General features: G+C 42.1%; 1 protein-coding gene across 12 annotated transcripts in view; it reads left to right on the top strand.

The window, feature by feature from the left end:
- The window catches only part of PAK5 (p21 (RAC1) activated kinase 5), a 264,702-nt gene that overhangs the window by 226,111 nt on the left and 16,630 nt on the right, over positions 1-21,961 (top strand). For 11 of the 12 annotated variants that reach the window (XR_003092191.1, XR_003092188.1, XR_003092189.1 and 8 more), the window contains 2 exons: positions 9,099-9,896; positions 18,657-19,148. Coding sequence is in view for 8 of the 12 variants with exons in the window: in XM_025194241.1 (XP_025050026.1) it covers positions 9,099-9,896; positions 18,657-19,148 (1,290 nt within the window). In the remaining 4 variants the exon portion in view is untranslated. The remainder of the gene's footprint in view (positions 1-9,098; positions 9,897-18,656; positions 19,149-21,961) is intronic. The other variant, XM_025194242.1, reaches the window with a different exon arrangement.

Here is a 21,961-nt window from a genome sequence, read left to right as displayed (position 1 = left end):
CTGAATGCCTTTGGTGAGCCAAGGGGCCTTTTGAGCACTCTTGTCCCCTTTGACTCACTTTGGGACTGTCACCCCCTGGGCTCGGAGGATCGTCTCCTTAAGGAACGACCACTCGTCTTGGACACTTAGATCCCCTACTCTCCAGGACCACAGTGCCTCTCCTACCAATCCCCTCAACTCATTGAAGTCGGCCCTCCTGAAGTTAAGGGCTACTGCCTTGCTGCAGGCTCTTGACACCCTGCACTGGATGGTGAATTCCAGTAGGCAATGATTGCTATCGCCCAGGTGGTTGAGGACCTGGAGTCCCCTCACTAGGTTGTCGCCTGTGGCCAGTTCCAGGTTCAGCAAGGCATTCCCCCTGGTGGGACTGTGCACCTCCTCGGTTAGGTGGAGGTCTTGTATCTCAGCAAGGAACCTACGTGAGTGGTCAGACCTGGCTGACTGCTCCTCCCAGCAAATATCCGGGTAGTTTAGATCACCCATGACAACCACATCCCTTGACTTAATTGCCTCTGAGAGCTGACCCAAGAATTCCTGCTCCAGCTCTTCCCCCTGGTTGGGTGGTCTGTGTAGACCCCCACTGTTAAGTCCCTTTCTCCACAACCCCCTCATATTCTGACCCAGAGCTCTTCAATCTGCCCCTCTTCTGACCCCATCCTGTTAGTTGAGGACATGTATTACTCTTTGACACAGAGCGCCACACCCCTGCCTTTCCTCCCTGTTCTGTCCCGCCTATATAGTTCGTAGCCCCTAATGTTTACTGCCCAATCGTGGGTTGAATCCCACCATGTTTCAGTGAGCCCTACTATGTCTGAGTTTGTACTAGCTATTCAGAGGGTGAGTTCCTCCTGCTTATTCCCCATATTTTGAGCATTAGTGTAAAGGCATTTAAGGCCTCCTATCGGTGCATGCACCCCTCTCCACCCCCACCTCCCCCGCACCAACTCCTAGGACTATCCAGACCCTTGTCACTTACCTGGGTACTTCTTGTGCTCGTAACCTATCTTGGCTGGGAGATGTCCTTGTGTCCTACTATGGCCCCATCCCCCAGCGACGCTAGTTTAAAGCATGCTGTACGAGATCAGCCAACCTATTATGTAGTAGGTAAATGTTATCCTGATTTTACATCCAAAGAGACAAAAAAATTGCTGTCAGCAAACTAAAGAATTCCTGTTTGGTTCTCCCAAACTATTTTTTTCTCTGAGAATCCCTCCACAAAGAAATAAATCACTTTATTTTTTTCTTTTAGGCCAAATTCAGGATAGATAAATATTTTCAAAAGCATGACATTTGTGGCAGAAAGTGGTTTTGGTTTTTTGATCAGTTTTCATGAGAGCTAACAAGGATGTTGGCAGGCACTGATTATCGGACATTGACACTCTTCAAGATGGAGTCCTACAGCCACTGTCTGCAATTGCAGAGGAGACTTGGCAGCAGTTAATGCTGTTTCAAACAGTATTAATTCCCTCAAGGATATCTGCAGGTAACTTTTCTACCCACAAAACCTAGTTGAGATTTTTTCTTTCTGGGACCAAAGCAGGGAGGCTTTGGTGGTGCAAAGGAGACAGAATTCTTCTCCTCCACCCTATGGGGAGGTTACATCACAGCAGAGGGTACACTTCAGCACAGAAAAGGCACTGTACATGGACAATAAAGATTATTTCAAGGGAATTTTTCTTCTATGAAAAGTAGCCCTGAGATAATGTGAAGGTGATGCTGAGCATACATTTGTACTGGGGAAGTCGGATGGTACTTTGGTATTTCAATCTTCTATTCAGTTATGGGCATTTCATTGTCAAATGTGCTGTTTTATTATGTGGTAATTAAATATGAATGATCACAAAGTCATTCTGCCAAAGAGAGTCACTAGCTTATTGAAACCCAGTCTTCTCATGTTACTGAATAGCTTCAAAGTCAGAAGAAGTCATCTACTTCCTTTTCTCTTATTTTATTCCCCATTGTTTTAATATTGCTAGATACAAAATAGCAAACTGGGTAAATAACTCAAAGAACAGGGATCAATGCAAGGTCATAATTGCTTTGCATTTAGCCTAGCTTTCTGGAGGTGTCTGTTCATTAGCAATATGTTTCTGTTGAGTTTATGGAGATACAGCAAAAAAAAAAAAAAAAAAGAATTGAAATAGGGAAGGTAAGAAAGGCAGATGCTACAGCACACAAAGTGGGCATCACTTCTATATCAGGAGCTCACTTTGAGGAAAATAAGAGCAGAGCCTTCACGATTTAGCATAAATATGGTAGTATGAAAGAACACATTAATACAGTCCAGACTCATACACAGCAGAACTATTTTACTGTACAACTCTGCCAAATATTTGCACTTTTTTAATGACACATCAAATGGTGTGGCTAGTGAAATGTTTTCCATGGAAATTAATTCTCATTAGAAAATTAGGATTTTGACTGAACTTTTTTTTAATGAAACCTATGAGCTATCTGTTGATTTTTTTTCATTGAAAAATTAAATGCCTGAAAGCTGCAAAGTTACCAACATATTAAGATTGAACTATGCCCTCCTGGAAGTTCTCCTACAGTTCTTTTTGGTTCAGTTCTCCTCTGGGTTAGACTCCCTAAGCACACATTATGGCTAGGGACAGATATTCAAAAAGTGCTAGAGCAGCCCTCTCTTCCCTTCGACAATACTGAACCAAATGGGGGCTTGGCCAGGCTTTGGCAGGATGCTCTGATTAGCCCAGCAGGGAATTGATAAGTGTTTATCACCCCTAACTCAGTGTTTATCACCCGATTAAGAAAACAACAGAAGGACATTACCAGATACCTGTTGATTCTACCTGTTGATTCAGCACCAACTGTAGCCAGCATGTGGTCTGCTAGCTAATACACAGACACCTCTCCACAAGGCAGAGGGGAAGGGAGGTGGAATTCCTGCTTAGTATGGAGTTGGGGGGTAGGGAGGGGGCGAGCAGCCTGCGGTATCTGTGGAGCTGCAGCCAGAGAGCAGAGGGGAGAGGTCAGCCTTGCTGTAGAGCAGAGAGCCCCACCCAGCCCAGAAAGCATGCCAGGATGCTGGGGGAGTCTGATTTATCTTAAACCAGCAAGAGGTCTGGGACAGACATCGCATAAACTGGTTTGAGCCAAATCAGTTAAGTCTGATACTACATTCAACCAGATTTATCTCAAACCAGTTTCAGCCATTTTCAAACTGGTTTATGTGCACTGAACATCTGTTCTGCTCCAGGCTTAAACTAGTTTCTGATCACTTAAACTGTTTTATGTGTAATGTCTGTCCCTAGCCTATCTGTCAGAATGCCTGGTGGTCGTGACATACCTCTCCCATTTGCCAATAGGAGCTATCTCTGGGACCTAGTGGAAGATATAATCCACTAAGAACCCCAAAGTATAGGTAAAAATAGGACTGTGAGCTTCGCACACTTCTGTTCATGTAACACATCCTGGAGATGCTGGTATTTCTGAATCAAATATTTTTTTTAATTCTTGGCAATTTATCAGAATGAAGTTAGGAAAAATACCATGTTTCCCTGCAGATTTGTACCCCCAAATAATACACACATCTTGCTTTGGGAAGGAAGAATGAATACAAAAAGAGTTTTCCAGAACCTTAACTGCCACAATATGGGCTCAACATGCATGAATGTGGGCCCCAGGCAGCAGAGACAGAGCCCACTCCTCAACATCATTCAATCTCTAGCTGTAGCATCAGAACTACAATTCTGCTCAGCAGCTGTAACAGAGTTAAAACAAGCTGTGACCCTGAAGGATGCACTCTGCTCCTCTCTTCCTGGACTGGGAGAGAAGTATAACCCATGGCCGCCATTACAGGGAACCATTACATGGCAGCTATTATATGCTTCAGTTGAAGAACAGAAAATCTGCTTTCCCACATAAGAATTGTAACCCAGTTTTGGAGAGGTGGGATTAGGGAGGAAAGTGCATGTGATATGCGAGTCAATGCAGTATATTGTTGTACCCCTATTTCAAAAAAATACATTTGAAGGAGAAGCTTCAGCACTTAAATGCTTCGGAGCAAGAACTTGACGTTTGGCAGGCAAATCATCCTGATGGTAGGTGATCCTGGTGGCTTTCATTGTTCCTTTGAAAATCCAGCTAAATTTGGCCAAGTTACAATCGTTTGAAAAATCTCAGTTTCCACGTGCTCAGAAGAGACATTAGAAGTTGGCAGTAAAATTGTTCAGTTTTTGTGGAGCTTCTTTTAACTCCTCCCAACTCCTACAAATGATCAGATCACATATGCACCATCTCTACAGAGCAACTGAGTATGTTCCAGCCCAAGGCTATGGAGCCTATATAGAACTTTTCCTAGACAAAAATAAAAATAAGTCCTATGCTAATAGTGAAGTAGGATTTATTTCAGAAAGTCTTTGTATTTGATTTTCTGGTAAAACCCTCTATTCTAGGTTATACCTTGCATGATAGTTCTACTTGTCAAGTTACAAACTGATGCACTGTGCCAAAGCAAATAACCATCAACTTGGCTTGCTCTGTGAGCTCCAAAGTAAGTCTTTACTTGTATATCCAACTGTCTGACTAAATGGCAATCTCTGTCTGATGCAAACTACACATTGAAAGACTGAAACAGAAGCAACAGCATTGTGTTTACCTATCTGGACATCAGCAAATATTACAGTTTATTGTATTCCAAAATTATTTTTAGATACTGTGTAGGGTATTTGGGATCAAGACTTTGTCAAAATAGTTGCCCCGTAAATGGTTTTATGTTCTTTTCTCATGGTCTGCATTGTTTTTAGTATGGGAATGCCTATTATTCCAAGTACCCAGCATAGTTGCTTATCTTAGTATTTCTGCATTGCATCTGTCAGCATTATAGAATAGCTTTTAGACTAGTTGACAGCAAAGGAAATAAGGTTGGATTCTGCCACCTGTACCTGGAAAAGTATCTTACTCATTCTGTGGTTATAGGAGTGGTAAGGCAGGATGGCCTGAGATCCAGTCTATGGACTCTGGCAGATCATCTCCTGTATCCTTATCCCTTGTAAACAGAAGTCATCTCAGGCTCTGAGTCATGCCTTTTACAAACATTGTTAGGATGAACATTTATTATTCTAGATAGTGTGATCCTCCATAAAACCACTCGCTTCCTCCTTGCATTTTACTTAATTCTTGGCCTCAGTGGTATCTGTGCCATAGATTTCCATTGGGTAATGATGCATTTTCTAAAACATGTTCCTTTTTATCAGCTTGTAATTTGCTGTCTTTCAATTTCATTAAACATCCCCCTTGTCATCCTGCTGATCTCAGTGGGATTATTTAAGGACGATGCTTCTCCTAATGAGTAAGCACGGGTAGGTTCTGCTCCTCTTTTAGTCACCCCAGACTCGCACTGAGTAACTTCTTGCACTACCTGCTTATGAGAAGCTCAAATCAGTGGAGCTGCTTCCAGAGCAAGATCCTGCCGAACAGGATAAGCACAGCAGAATCTGACCTTGAGACATTACAGACTGAAGGACCCAAGACTCATCAGGCCATCCCCTCCCAACTCTTCCAGGGTGTTGGGTACAATGGCCTCGGGCTACTAGTCAGGTAGTACAGAGGTATTACTCAAGGCAATACACTCAAAAGGGGTTTGTGGAAGAAACAGAAACTGGTGGAAATATTTAAAAGTTTCAATACCTACTTGTGCATCGGGGTAAATCCCATGCCCTACCTCTTCAAGAGAATAATTCTAAGGAGACTCACCTGCACAAACCTCACAGACTTTATCTTCCTTTCTCTCAGTCCCCTCCAACAGGAAGGAGTAATGTGGACCATCACGACTGATGAGACAAGATAAAAACAGACACATAAGGATTTGTCAAGAAGCAGAGTGCCAGTCAGAGGAACCAGTGAAACCTAGCTAGGAACAGAGATATCCAAATGGACACTCTCCCACTACAACTTAGCACTACTTATCATTCCTTTTGTAAGACTGATATCCTCTGCAAGTAAAACTGTTTCTACTTTATTAACCATTTTGTATGAAGGCAGATAAGCTATGCCAAGCATTTATCTTAGGCCCCATCTACACATTCAGATAAAGACAATGGGATCTAATGCATGATCCACACAATCTTGCCTCCTGCCAAGCCACACATGCATGGCAGGTGGTACGATTGTGAGATTGCACATTAGATCCCATTGTGCTTTACGCCAGTATAGGGGGAGCCCAACCCAAGGTTACCCTGCACCAGCAAGAAACAATTACCTGTAGCTGGGAGCCCCCTCAGTTGAGGGGCACCCAGCTGTGGGTGAGCCTCATGCATCTCTGAGCCTTGTGGACCACTGCTGCCTCAATCCCTAGGGCCTGGGGGTTTCACACTGGGCAAGGTGTACCCCTGCAGCTGGGAGTCTGTCAGCTGACAGGGCTCTCAGCCACAGGGGAGACCCTGCTATACATGTAAATTAAAGCTTAATACCAATCAACCAGCTATAAAATTAGTACCCATTTTTGAGGTCTAACTTAATAGCTGTTGGAGCTTTTTATTGTGTAATAAGTACTTTGCACGTGTAGCTGGTCTTATGGTCATTGCACAAGTAGCCAGTTAATTACACAATGTCTGTAACATGGTGCGGGGGGGCTCATATAATAAGTTGATATGTATAAATACTGATACAAATGTCAAGAAAACTGCAGTCGTATCTAGAGCACCATTCTGGTTGGATCTTGCAGTGAATTCTCTGTTGACTATCTGTAGTTAAGTAGGATTTAGGTTCCTAAGTGAAATAAGTTCTTCTGAAAATGTTAACCTGGGCTTCCCTTTTTTTATCCACAAACCAGGAGTACTTTGTTCTCTTCTTCATCCTATTAATAGTAATGATGTACCCATTCTTTTCCCTCCTTTAGGCAGAATTCAACCCTAAGCCCAGTTGTCTAAGTTAGTATAAATGATTTTTTAAGTTTAGCTTTGTTAGTTATCATACTCTGTGCTGTTATTCATACAGTATCACATCTGCTACATTCCTTTCATCCACAAGCTATAACTCTGTTATATCAAGATTTGCCTGGAAGTATTTGTTTTTCTAATGCAAATGCTCAGTTTTGCTGATAGTTTGTCATAGTCTCCTCCCACAGATGCCTCCTTGCTGTGCCAAGTGAGTATAGGTCCGTGTGACTCAGCCTGACCTTCGCTGAAATGGATGGGTTGTTTGGTAAAGTCTGTTCAGTTTGTGAATAAGGGATCTGGCTAAGTGCCTGAGACTATTTCAGGCAGTGACTTTGGCAGCTTCACTTCAGAGGCAGCTAGAGCTGCCTTGAGGGCCAGTGAACAAGCAAAGTAGCCATATTGCACGTTGAGGAAGTCGGTGGGGAGCAGATGTAGGAAAGAAACTTCACTCACCAAGACTGCAGAGGGGCTGTGAAACACCTCCCGAGCTGCTCCTGCAATAGCATTATTCCTTCCTTCTAAGGATCACCCTAGTAGTCAGGGATCACTGGACAGACCCCTCGAGCTGTGTCCCAGACACACACAAGGGGTCTGCAAGGTATAGACGTAGAATGGTAACAAAAATGGCTTCTACCAAATATGTCTCAAGGAGAACTAAGGCAGGTTTATGTACATGCTAGGCGAGTTAAAAAATATGGGCCAGTTCTTCAGCTGTTATGAATCAACAAAGTAAATTTCACTCAATTGGGGACCATACCTATTCCTATCAACTGGTGCATTCTTAGTATATCTTATTCTTATTGGAAATTTACAGACATCAGGGTGGTCCTCACTAGGAGCTGCTAATTAAAACCTCACTGAGCAGAAAAAGTGTTCAGTTAACAATTGATGTATAAGAGCAGAGATTGACTTCATATGAGCCCTTGCAGCCCATCCCTATCATCCAGGCAGTCCCGGTTTAACACATAGGCAAACTAGGCACATGCCTAGGGCCCTGAGATGCAGAGGCCTTCAGTCCTTCCCTCCGTGGTGGCAGCACGAATGGCCCCATCCACCTCCTTTCCCTTCCCTTCCCCTCCTCTCCCCTCCCTTGCACTGGCCTTGCCACCATAGAGGCTGTTTCCTAGCAGCGATTCCAAGCCTGCTCCCTGTGGGCAGCAGCCCCGGGGTGGGCCCGACCAGCCCGGGGCCCACAAATTTGTTTGCCTAGGGCCCACTAGAGTTAATCCGGCCCTGTATCCAGGATTGTAACTAGAAGGGAAGTTGAGTGGAGAAAAACAGTTTAAGGAAAAGAGAGCTCATGTATTCTGTCCTAACAGTCTCTTCAGCAAGAACTTTGATATTTACTTCCTCCCCTGCTGGTCTGTACAGTGTTGTACTACAGGTAAAGTCACCACAGCTTACACTATCCTTTCAGCTTCCAGGCTGTGAATGTCCTAGGGACATAATTTAGCCCTTTCAGAAGATGCCTGAAGATAACTGGATAATAAAAGGCGTCTTTGCTATCAGGTTGTCTGCAGAGGCTGTATGCATCCAGTGATAGAGACAAAGTTAGTTTTTACCCTTTTTTATCTCCCCTACTGCAGCCTATAATATTAAATGAAATCAAATGTAAATACTGAGAGCGGCTACACTCAAACACATTGTGCCGAAGAAAATACTACCTAATAAACTTCACGATGCTTTCTCTTCCAAGGCTTTCCCATAATAAAACATGAGAAAATGCAAGCTATGGAATGATTTTCTTTTAGCTGATCTATATACTGTAAACTAGACTCAGCCTATCAGCCTTACCTGATGCAGACTGGTAAGAAAGAATAATCAAAATAATAGCCCCAATATTTTCAAAATGACTAGTGATTTTAAGTGCCTCTGCTTTTTGAGTACTGAATACCCACTCTGAAAATGAGGCTTGTCTTAAAAAGTCTCAGACTGGTTACCAAATCACTAGTTTCCTAAAAATTTTAGTCTGTATTTCTCTCAAAGTCCCCGCTGCATTATTTTGTACTAAAGTATTTCTTGTAAAAAATATATATACTTTTTTCCTTAAAATGAATGATTCTGAGCTACCTGAGAGAAGTCTGTAACACATCTTGGAATATATTTCTTGCCAGGTCATTGATATTTTTCTGTTCAGTAATTATTGGTCAAATATTAAATAAAAGACAGTATTTAATCAAAGAAATTTTCTGTTCTCAGACTATCGTTAGAGGAAATAAACCTCGCAAGGACACTTCAATCAATGGCCTACTAGAAGAATTTGACAATATCTCAGTAACACGTTCCAATTCCCTCCGGAAGGAAAGTCCTCCCACCCCACACCAAGGAAACTCAAACCATGTTCAAAGCCACCAGGAGGAAAATGGTTATCTCACATATTCTCAATATTCCAGTGAGTCGGACGCCACTACAGACTATGTCACTGACAAACACAGAGACAAGAGCCTTTTTGGGGAAGAGTTAGACAGATACTGCAAAGGTAGCTATGCCATGAAGCAAAATGGACACATGATAAAAACAAAACCTACAGATGCCTATTATTCAGAGGTTAAGCCCTTAAAGTCAGACATCTTGAGGTTCCTTCCAGATTATAACACGCACATGGAAACAAAAAGCAAACCAATTGAATACGGTGGCCTAAAGCTGGAATATCAAAGGGTTCCAAGTGGATCCACGCTAGACTATAGAGAACCCTTTCACTATGCTCCTTCTAGAACTTCAGTGCAAAGCGAATGCTCTAAAGAAAGACTGGAATACAGTGACAGCGATTGGGGAAGTGGACCCGGCAAGGATGATTATGAGAAAAGACCAAAGTCGTCCTATGTAAACCAGGCAAGTCCTCAACCAACCATGAGACAGAGGTCCAGGTCAGGGTCTGGCCTTCAGGAACCAGTCATGCCCTATGGAGCAAGTGCTTTTAAATCCAATCAACAAGGACATTCATATAGTTCGTACACCTACCCTCGCTTGTCAGAAACTGCAGCAGGCATCCCGAAGGTAAAGTTAACCTCTGCACCTCTAGCACAGGCCGGCGCTTTCAAAGCTGTGGCCGATATCTTCAGAACGTGGTTCTGTGAGGTGAAGTACCCGAATCTCTGTGTAGGCATCTAAATAGAGGTGGTCTGATACCTTTTCTCATGCTGTACCTGTGCTCTCATTGACCTCACAGCTGCAAGTGCTCAGCAAGTCAACAGTTTTGAAAACCTGGCTGCTTCTACTGATTAATCTGAATATGGATTTAAGGGCAGATTTTTAAAGGCATTTATTTCAGATCAGATTTTTAGAGGAATTGATTTTAATGGAAGTTGAATATCTTTCAATATCTTTAAAGTATGCCCCTTAGGAAGGCACCTAAAGATCTGGATATGTATCTAAGTAGGATGTTCAAAAACACTGAGTTCCAATTGATTCCACTGGGAGTTAGGAGCCTAGAGGCTTTCATAAACTCCACCAAGTACATACTTGCATATTTAGGCCTTTAAGGAATCTGGCCCTTGGTGCCTTTTGTTAGGCACCCAAGCAGGTATATTTTGGCTGGTGGTCATTTTTTCCCCTGAGAGCATTGAGAAAAGTGAATTTTCAGAGGTTAACAATGAAAAATGTAACTAAATTGTAAATCCAATGTTTTAGAGGGTAGAGTCCCCGTTTTACAGTGAGGGATGAGATACTCACCTGCATGGAATTGTTTGCAACCTAATCTTCATATTTTTAATTGAAAAAATGGAGAGAAGGAGCATGACACAGCGTGCTAGCCACTTACCATAGGCTTACAGACAGTAGTTTGGAGGCCACTTGTGTAGACAATCCTGTCTGTAGCTGATTCATAACCTGTCAAATCATATAGATGGTAATGAAAAGCTCTGTAGCTGAGAAGCTAAAACATCCAAGTTTGAGACCTGTACTTAAAACCTTTTACCATCAGAGATGGAGATTGATTCATTTTTACTGTTTTGGAAAAGCTTGACATAAAACTAATTCTGTACACATGTTCCAAACCATTTTACACTTAAATCAGGAAAATGCAATTCATCTATGATACCTAGAGACATACTCTCTTATATAGGTTTTGACCTGATTCTGCACATTTTTCTTTGCATGAGAAACACTGCTTGTGTGGGCTTGTTCTTATGAGTAAAACTACTTGTGTATGCAAGGGTTTGAAGGATTGGAGCCATGCATAAAAATATTAGAGTTTAAGTAACCGGGGCTGACAGCTAGAAGTTCATACATTTGGACAGAATATCTCCAAATTGAGATGCCGGGCCATCTTAGTTTAGTTAAACAGCTAACAATTTCTCAGTGTGCCTGTTTTTATGGCTGTAGTCATGACCCTTTTAAATTTGTGGTATTCCACTAGAGGTTTTTTTGCTCTTCAGGGATAATTGCATTGAACATCATTGAGTTCCCATAGCAACAACAACAAAAGCACTTGCTATCTTTCAGGATAAGAGGTATTTTAAACCACCAAGATTGTATCATGTCTTTGCATGGCTGACCTGGTCTTTGGTTAACCTGGCTTTTTTTTAAAAAAAAAGTGTTTTTGATTAAAAAGTTAATCTTACATTTTATTATTTTATAAGGTTAGAAATAACACACTTACTTACATACCTGGTTATGAGCACTGGGAATTTGATTCTGCTGTCCAGCTGCAGAACAGAAAGAAACAGCCCAAGGTCTCCCAGGATGCATCAAAACTAAATGCAGGATGGACTCAAAAGACCTATTCATTCTCTTTTCCTACCCAGGCACTGGCTTCCCTGTTGATACTACTCAACAAAGTTCAAATTAGCCACCACTGTGACTAAGAGTTTTTAGTCTAGATTAAATTGAGACAAGGGTTTGGGTTCTAGTTTCAAAGCCAAATCCTATCTGACAGTTGAATTCCCAGCAGTGGGGTAACTTTCATTGCCCTTTTTCCACATGTGTTAATGTAAGTGATAGGGTTTTTGGTTGTAGCCGTGTTTGTCTAAGGACATAGGCAGGCAAGAGTCTTTGAGTAGATGTGATATCTTTTATTCATTGGTGACATGTAGGGGGTGCATATGGCTGCATGTGCATCCCCTGAGCATGGCGGTGCACTCCCTGTGAAAAGGCACTGCTGATACTGCTGATGGCGCCTGCTTGCAGTCACTGCTTGCCACCCCCCTCTCATCATCAACACTGCCAACGGCATCTGTGGACAGTCCACAATCACCACTGGACGCTGCTGACGCTGATGGCGGCATCTGCAGGTGGTTGCTGACCATCAGTCGGCGCTCACCACCATCACCACCCCCCACCCACCTCTGACAGCGTTGTGGCTGCCTGTGGGAGCTCCCTGCTTGCCGCCGCCACACTCCCACCACTGACAGCACTGCCACCTGTGGGAGCTCGCTATGCCCCGCGACGTTCATGCTTTTATTAAACCAACTGAGTAGTTGGAAAAAAGTTCTTGGCAAGCTTTCGGGCATAGTCACCCTTCTTCAGGCACATCTTTCATTTGGCATGTTGTAATGATTATGATGTAGCAACATACCTGTCCACAGCGTAGATCTCAGGGATGGATGAATTTTTGTGTGTATATTGTGGGACACCACAAAGAAGCCTGATTTTGGCAGGCATAGTTATTTCTGAACATGTGTCCCTTCTAAGTAAAGGGTGGAAGGCCAAATCCACTAATAATTATAAAATTCCATGTTGGTTGATCTTGCAGTGTTTTACTATGTTAAACAGGGTTGTAGATAGCAATATATTTTAAGAGAATCAAAGTAATGTGAGCACTTTGAAAAATATGCCATTAAAATTCAGTAACGACTTTTATAGAAAAGTGTCTCCATGCGAGATTCATTGTTAGCTGTATCTTTCCTTAGAACATTGAAAAGACTCCTACAGCCTTGGCACATTGAAACTTGATGATTCACTGTTATATGCAGCAGTTACAATTCCCAAACCCATCAGCAACTCCAGAACAGAACAGCAGTTCCTTGTCTTGCATGATTGCTAGAGAATCTTCTTTTCAAAGAGGCATTAGTAAGATAATGGTTCATTAAATGAGTTTACCAAATGAGAATCAGGTCTCGAATCAGATATATTACAAATGAGATTGCCTTTAAAGTATAATTAAAATGTGAGGTAGGGGGAGTAAACATTGAAAAAAGTCTGCAGGCATAAATGTATGGCTTTAAAAATAATTTCAACAAAGTTATTCATTATGGCTGATAAGTCTGAAATGTGGATTTAGTTCAGCATTACTTGCATCTGTTTTGTCAGATACAGTAAATTCATCCCAGTGTAATCCCCATAAATTCAGTGGCATTGGACCAGGAGCATATTTAGTCCTTAAAAGTGGATCTTTACACACAGATGGTATCTCCTTAACTTCCCTGGCACATAGGAATTCCCATGTGGGGCAGCTGATCCATCCTGAAGGTATCATGTCTCCAACGGTGGACAGTATCACCTGATCCAGGGAAAGAAACCCTGCAGTGGAATAAATTTAGGGGATCAAGTATTTCTTGAAACAACTCTTTTGGGACTCTTAGGTTGTGTCCAGATGAGCACAGCCATGCGGGATGTTCAGTTATTCTCTGTGCTGCAAGGGAGCAGTGCAGAGGGTTTTTTTGACCCCTCGATATCCAGGGGGCAAAGAAAATCCATGGAGAAAAAAAGCGGACGTGTGGGCAGCGTGTGCCACTCAAAAGTAGAGCCAGGCCAGCCAGAGCCAGGCTCCGCGCAGCAGAATCACCGCTGCTGCAATCCTGGGAGGTTCCCAGGACCCCAGGTAAGGCTGCTGGGGCCAGCCCAGTGCTGGCCAAGCCTCTCCTACTGCCCCGGAGGTAACTTGCTATGCGCCAGAGCACATGTGGCACAGGCATTCCCTGCTAGTTGTCACTGGGGAACGAAACATCCAGCCTACATGTGGACATGGCCATAGAAGTCAGCTGAGAGTAGCCTCTTTTGTGCTCTGGGAGGAGCTGTTGTAGGAAACACTCCTAAACGGTGTCAAGAAATTACTTTCTCCAGATCCTATCTTGGTGACATATTGGACCATTTAAAATAACAGGTATTTGAAGTCAGCCATTTTCAAACGTAATTGCCTCTTTGATCTTCCTCGGCATTATGCACGTGTTCCCATTACTCCGATCTACAGGCCAGCAGTATTACCTACTTGTAGCGTATTTGTAATCTCATGACTTGGCATTTTTATTCATTCATTCCAAATACTGTGTGGGTCCTTTCCACGCATAATTTATATCTCATTAGGTTCAATTAAATCTCAGTATTTCCAACCCATTCTAAAGTAATTAGATCTTCCTGTGTAGTTTATGCTCTGGTTATTACAATATTCCATTCTGCCACGTTCCAGAAATGCGTGTTGTAGTAAGGACAGCTACTATTGCCAGGCATTCTGCTTCACACAATTTTCCTTTATAATCCCCCTGTTGATATCTAGTTCATTATAGTGCCCCTCTTCCAGCATGGCTGTATCTTCTCTATTCCTTCCTCCCTGATACAGGGTTACTTTTGTTATCCCTAGCAGAAGTCTTTGCTTTGAATGCCACTGACACATTTTGTTTTTCCAGTTCCTGGTTTAAATAATTCTCCAACACTTTTCAGGTGTGCATCTGGAGAAGGGGAAGCCCATATATAAACTGTGGCTTTCTCTTCCTTTGCCTGGTTTTTCACAAAAGTAACCTCCACTTTTCTATATCATCTTCCCCTTTGCATATGGAAACTTTCATATAACTTCTCCCCAGCTGCCACTTCATGTGGGACTGGAAGCATTTCAGAGATCTGTATTGCAGAAGCTCTAGAGATGAGTCTGTTTTCCTAGTAAATTCAATTTAGCCTAGAGGACCTGTTTCCTTTGCTTCTGTCTGTCGAGTAGAGAGATGTATCAGAATCGCAGACATCGTGTCAGTACTTGTTAGGAATCTATCTAGATGTCCTCTGAGGACCCACAACTTCACTTCACATTGCACCCAATGCTTCTCAGCTACCACTTACCAAGCTATTGTTCAATGAAATCCCTTATCATCAGGCCCTGTAATTTATTATAGCATCTTTATCTTCTGGTGGCAATTCCTTGCTATATCAACCTTGATCAACCTAATCTATCTCTTCTAGAAGATGGGTTATATCTTAAAGGATTCTCCCCTGCAGTCCACTTGGGTCCTTCCTTGCCCATCACATCACCAGATTTTTCAGCTGGAGGACTGAGTAATCCATTTCTGTGACAGGTGTGTTCTACAATGCCCCCTCTTGCTGTTTCAACAGGAGGTTAAAGGATCTGCCCCCACATATTGCATCATAGGAGCAGGGCCTTGCTTTGCATAATGAATAAGCAGTTGTTTCTGAATTACATTTCATATATCTTTATGGTCTAGCAATACATGATTTGCATTATTGCACCAGTGCAGAAAGTAAAGTGAGTTTAAGCACCTTGCAAAATCCACTTCTTTACAGATAAAAGCCTGAATGCTGACGTTATCGTGTGCACATTTAAGTAATAATGTGAGTCAGTGAACCAACCCGCACAGCAGCAGAAGTGTTTTCCATTTCACTGCAGTGCTTTGATGGATTTTGTGTCAAAACGTAATCTGCGCTGTTGACCTGATTGTGAATAAGGCCTCAATTGTTTTTTTCTTCCCCCTTTGTCTGTAAAGTGTTTCCCCAGAGAGGTTAATTGAATGCAATAATTTAAATAGAAGTATTTGTGAAAGAGTATCTATCTGAATTTGCAGTAATATGAAGAACTGTGTTGAGATAATATTAATAAGGAGAGATTTGCTGGTGTCAGGGCTTTATCTTATATTTTTGTAAAATTTCCTGGCAAAAATATGAATGATCTTGGATTGGATTGTATTATAAGCCCAGTTATGAAATGCTAGTTTTGAAGCGCTTAAAAATGTGTCAGCAAGAATGCCATATTTTTCATAAGATTTTTTGGACCCACTCATTTTCATTTGTAAATATTTAAAAACATACCAATAGCCATAAGTTTAAATTTCAGATCAGCAACCTGCATGTCCTGTATAACTGTTCTGGACTCCACTACTGTATGCTTTCTTATGTTCGAGTAGATTCACAACAGCAAAATCCCTTGTGGACTTCAAGGTATCTCTACCCCCTTCCCAGGTTTATAAAATTCTGCTTGCTGGTTTAAGTGAAATCATTGCCATCATTATCTCTGTCTTTTATTCATATAAAATCAGTCTCTTCAGGAACTGACTACTACTGTAAGTATGATGCTGTTTTGTGTTAGAAGCATGCTACATGTAATGGGTTGATAGCCTGCCTTGCATAGGGCTCTGAAGAGCCATGACAGAGAATAAGAATCCCATTTCATATGGCAAAGAGGAATATTAAAGCAGCTGTTCAAGAGCATGCAAAGCCTTCTCCTAAAACTGCCCATGACATAGGCAAGCCTGTGTTATACATGATGTTGCAAAATACTGATGTGATTTTGTGCTTTGAGATTTTTTTCCTCCCACTGGGGAACCTCAGCCACAAGCTTCTTCTCAATGTGCAGCAGGCTACAGTGATAAATTGATGCTGCGGCAGATTTTTTTTTTTTGCAGTCTTAGCATAAAATGGTCAAATGATGTTCCACTGCAGAATTCAATTTCACAGTTCAGTTGGGTCCTTGATTACACTGCCAAATTCAGATTAATGTGCATTTAACTAACATGGATCAGGGGACTCCTGGCTGAGAGCCAGCAGTAATAGTAGCAACCAAGAGCTGTGTAGAGTTTTATGCCCTGTCCACCTCTGTGCACAGCCAGTGAAATTGATTGATTAAATGAATTCATCGTTATAATTATTTGTAATTGTGCTACATCATGAGCCTGTGTCTAACCACCCCAGCCCCCCTCAGAGAGGTTACACACATTGTCATGAGCTATTTTTGCTGTGTAATAAACTGTGAATTATTTGCTTTCAGAACTGGCTGGAATTGTTTTTTTGCCCTCTCCCATACTTTTGGGGGTTTGAATGTAGACAGGGATGATAAAGCTTTTATTTCACAAGGTAAAGTACCCATTTACTGTAGACACAAGAAGCTTGGAAACGCTAAAAAAGGAACCTATAAATGCAAGTAGGCTTTGTCTTATTAGCTGTTTCTCCATCAAAAAGGAATAATGCTTGAACTTTTCTAAAGCCTCCTATTGAGATAGTTTCCTCTCAGATTGTCTCTGATTTCAAAAGAAAATTAGTGGCTTTGTGACCCTGCAGTTAAGTAGTTTGTCACTTTGGAAAATGATTTTAGAATGGTAAATTAAATTAGACTTCTCATTATGTCTTGCTTGAAGGGAGTCCCTTTGAAGACTATGAAGATCATATCCCCATATCAAATAGGATATTTGCTCACCTCATCACAATTGTTTTTCACCTCCTTGGGGCAAAATCTTAGCCTGAACTTCCATGGTTTCTGTTTATTGTTTATTTCATCTATCACAGCAGTCACCCTTTCTACTTACATTAATGTTATTGGTAAGAATTATGATGGTTCTGTGTCATCTTGTAGGAATTATGAGAAGACCCCTACAGCACTATATTGTGAGTACCATGAATGTAAAAAGAATGCAACATTGCCATTTTAAGCCATAAATACTCTATTAGTGCTATTATACTGCTAATTGAACCAGCTCTCCAGTGCAGTGCTCCAGCTACGCAGAGAGTAGCAGCCAACAATGGGAGAGAGTGGTCTAACTTGTCCTACATGTGAATGGGATCTACCCATATGAAAGTGTCTGCCTATGCTGTCAATCTCCCCTCCCCCCACTTCAAGTACTGAGATCCTTTGAGCACAGTGTCACATAGCACCACCCAGTTGGCAAGAGCTTACCATCCACACCACTGGAGAGGGACCAGCCTTCTAGCTTCTAGCCAGCCAAGTCTGTGATATGGGAGGCAAACAATGAATAGACAAGTAACCGGTTGCTGAAATTTAGGATTACAGTCTAGTTCCCATTATTTGCAAGACTTGAACAATTTGTTGTATACTGCAAATGGCTTCCTCTGTACAGGAGTTTACCTCATCTCTTAACAGTTGCAGTATAGGAAGATTGGTATTTAGCCTGGCAGTAAGGCTGGCAATGTGTCAGAGATCACCTGGGTAAGGGATATTATATAACAACTACACACAAAAATAACTTTATATTTAATTCCTCTTGCTTTATGCTTGTAATGTAAGGGAGGTACTGTTCAATACTTCTTTCCAGCTGCTCTAATCCAGGGGTTAGAGAGCATCTGAAGAGGTAAGAGCTGGAGAGAAATAGAAGATTAAGCAATGAAATTATTACAGGAAGTACTAGGTAGTAAAGGGTTTGTTTTCATCTCCCAAAAGTTAGCAAAAACATTTATCCCAGCAATAATAACAGTAAAGCCATGAACCAGGGTATAAGCAAATTGACAGTATTTCACCAAAACCTAAAGTACATACTAGAGAATGCTACAGGGATGATGGATCTTTACTTAGTCTGTCTCCAGCTCCCATCTTTGGTCCATTGGCAACTCTGAGAAAGAACCATGTTGCAAACCAAACAGTGAGATTGTAGTCTGAATGGTAAAAACTTTTTTCTTTAGCCAAGTGTCCACAAACAGAGGAAGTTAGAAATACCCAATCAAAAGTAAGAGGCTGCTGTGGAGTCAGCTGTACTGTCCAAGGAACTGACATCTGACTTGATGGATAGCATAGGATTTAATGCACTCTTCATATCATTGGCAGCAGATCTGGATGGACTGCAGCATTTTAACAAACTATTTTCACTTTTGCAGGTGGATTATGATCGCGCACAGATGGTAGTTAGCCCACCGCTATCTGGATCAGATACCTACCCCAGGGGCCCAACAAAGCTACCTCAAAATCAGAACAAAGTTAGTTATACAAGCCCTGGCTACCAGTACCCTTCAGTCTACCACAAAGCTGTTCATTATCACCAGCCTTCATTCCAGTCAAGCTCCCATTATATCTCCACGGCTTCTTACCCAAGCTCCCCAAGCATCACGTCAAGTGCTTATCCACCACCCAGCTGGGTTTCATCGTCAGATCAGCAACCCTCCAGGGTGTCTCATGAACAGTTCCGAGCTGCCCTGCAGCTAGTTGTCAGCCCTGGTGACCCTAGGGAATACTTGGACAACTTTATCAAAATAGGAGAAGGTTCCACTGGAATAGTTTGCATTGCCACTGAGAAGCATACAGGAAAGCAAGTTGCAGTGAAGAAAATGGATCTCAGGAAACAGCAGAGAAGGGAACTACTCTTCAATGAGGTAAATCATTTTGAGTGGGGATGCAAGGTTATGGGTTACGAATCACAAACAGACACAAAATGACAACCTACATGGGCTCAACATAGAGCAGCAGCCTTCCAAGATAGGGGCTGTGAGCTCAATTTGCATTTGTGGTGAGTGAACATTTTCAGTGTATAGAAATTCAGACTAAATGAGCTAATAGTCCCATCTGGCCTCTAGACATATGAATTTATGAAAATTCCTTCAGTAATCAAATGCAAAATCAATCAGTTGAGTCACATAGGACATTAAAGCTGAGCAGGCTTTGGCCCAATGAGCAGTGAGTAGTAGAATTGAACCAAGAGCTTCCCATCATGGTGGGCTTTGTGATAGCCGTGCCTGTTGGTGGGTCTTGTTCACCCCGATACAAGGGCTAAATCATTTCCCTGGGAATGTGGAAGGCCCCAAAAGTCTCCCCTTGTGAGAGTAGAACATGTAATCAAGACAGGAAAGAGAACACATGTAGAAGGACTCTGTCTTCCATCTACAACACTAGACTGTACTCTCTTAAGCTTGGAGAGTGGGAAAAGAAGAGGTGGGAATTTGCTCTGTACTCAAAGTAGATTCATTGGCTCAAGACAATATCAGGAGACACCTCTCTGTACTTCAGAGCATCTCCTTCCAAGCTCTGTAGTAGTGGCCATAGAGAAATTTGCATCCACTGTTGCAGGCTGAGGCTGAGAATCCCAAAAACATTTGCCTGAGTACTTGGGCTGTTCAGTCAGCTTATGATCTACATGAATAAGTGACCTTAATTTCCAAGTGAGTTTACCCAAAGACTGATTTCACTGGTGGTGTTGACTAAGGAAGTTTCACAGTTCCTTTATTTGCAGCAGTGCAATAGGAATATTATGCTGGTGTAACTTGCTGTCTCACGAAGCTGCATTCTTTTCTGTACTGTAGCCTTTATATTCAGGTACCTCCCACTGAAGTCAGTAGGAATTTCACAAATAAAGACGATGTGCAATCCACATAAAATGTAAGCAGGAGGGAGTTTTAGACCTCCTATCCAATTGAAATGGTAATTAAATATGTTTAAAGGGCAAGATATGGGCACTGCAAGGAAATGATTAGTCAGAGACATAGAAACAGGCATCTCACAACAAATTTTAAAGGAAAAAATAATATAGAACTGTAAATGATTTGAAGTTCTTTAAGAGGCTAACACAGTACCCATCCATGTGTCCCCATTAAAAATCAGTCCATATCCTATGATGTTTTAGATGCCATGGTAGTAGGTCCCTTAGAAATTTGACAAGTAATATAAGCCAGATCCTGCAGATCTCATGCATTTGTGACTCTCATTGACTTCAAGGAGTTGCATGTGCCCTGGCCTTCTCTAACTGAAGTGAATAAGATGCTTTTAACATGTATCAAATAAGCCATCTTACCTTAAATGGGTCATAGAACCTAGTTTTTAATAAATAAAGATAGGTGGATCCATTCTACTAGTACACATTAGATTTACTACTATAATAGGCCTCATGGGCTGCATCCACACATGGTGTGGACATTTGGTTCCCTGGGGACAGCAGGCAGCGGCGCACCTTGCACCACAGCTACTTGTCCCTGGGGACTGTGCATGCCACATGCACTCTGGCACGTGACAAGTTACCCTAGGAGTGGTAGGGGAGGCTGGAGCCAGCACTGTGCTATCCTACCGGTCGGACCTTGCTGGCAGCTGCAGCGTAGCTCCGGGTGGCCCGGGTCCACTTTTGAATGGCATGCACTGCCCCCATGTCCGCTGCTCCTTTTTTTTTTTCAGCAGGTTTTTTTCACCCCTGGATATCCAGTGTTCAAAAAAACCCTCCATGCTGCTCCCTTGCAGCTCAGAGAACACCTGAACATGTGGTATGTGGCACCGCAGACATGTCTGTGGTGCCACGTACTGTACGGCCATGCTCCTCTGGATGCAGTCATGAAGTTAACTGTGTCAATACTATTTCTCATTTACAGTAACTATTTGGCATTTTATAAGTGTAGCTCTAATCATCATTTCTGTTAGTTTTCCAGTAAAACATTCAAGTTTGATCAAAGGCTGAAAGAAATCCAATCTAACCATCTTAAAATCTTGACATCTCCCACATAGCGTAGGTATAGACAATGTAATCCCTTATCCAAGAGCAGTAGGGAAACTGGAAGGAGATTGTGGTTTTTGGGCCTAGCACAATCTCCCTTCAGCTTCTGTGCTCAGGTAGCAAACATCACTGTTTGGCCACTAACTGGCGTAACATAACCTCGTCACCCTAGTTCAGTCAAGGGTGCATCCATTTCCCACTTTGTTCTGCTTCATCCTGTCCAGCTGAGCCAGAAGAGGCATACATAGCAGTTTTGAGGCACCTGCTGTTCTACCTGGCTTGGTACCTATGATGTGGGAAGCAGCACAGTCGTATAAAGTGGAAATGGGTGGGGAACACAGGCAGGGGGTCACAGGCAAGCCATACATCATTACTTAACTTCTGAATTCTCTGCACAATGATATTCGCTAAACCATGAAGGAAGGCTTTGATTGATTGATTGACTTATTAAGTTGATAAGATCTCTGCTGTACTGAATAGAAAAGCAACAGGCAAAGAAAGCAATGAAATAAGCATTTCTGGCTTTATATCCAAAAGAAAAGCTATTATCTACCAAATATAATTTAGAAGTTAAACATCCTCCCTCACTCTTAATTTATTTACCACAAGCATGGTTTTATGAAACTATATTGTTTCAGTTATATAAGCGAGCATATGTTTATAGCAATGGTGTTGCTCACAAATATAGTATTTATTGAGGGTAAAAGTTAAAAA

Source organism: Alligator sinensis, unplaced genomic scaffold (genome assembly GCF_000455745.1).
Source record: "Alligator sinensis unplaced genomic scaffold, ASM45574v1 scaffold140_2, whole genome shotgun sequence".
Classification (NCBI taxonomy): domain Eukaryota; kingdom Metazoa; phylum Chordata; order Crocodylia; family Alligatoridae; genus Alligator; species Alligator sinensis.
The sequence above is the reverse complement of the archived record's forward strand: the minus strand, read 5'-3'. Positions and strand labels throughout refer to the sequence as shown.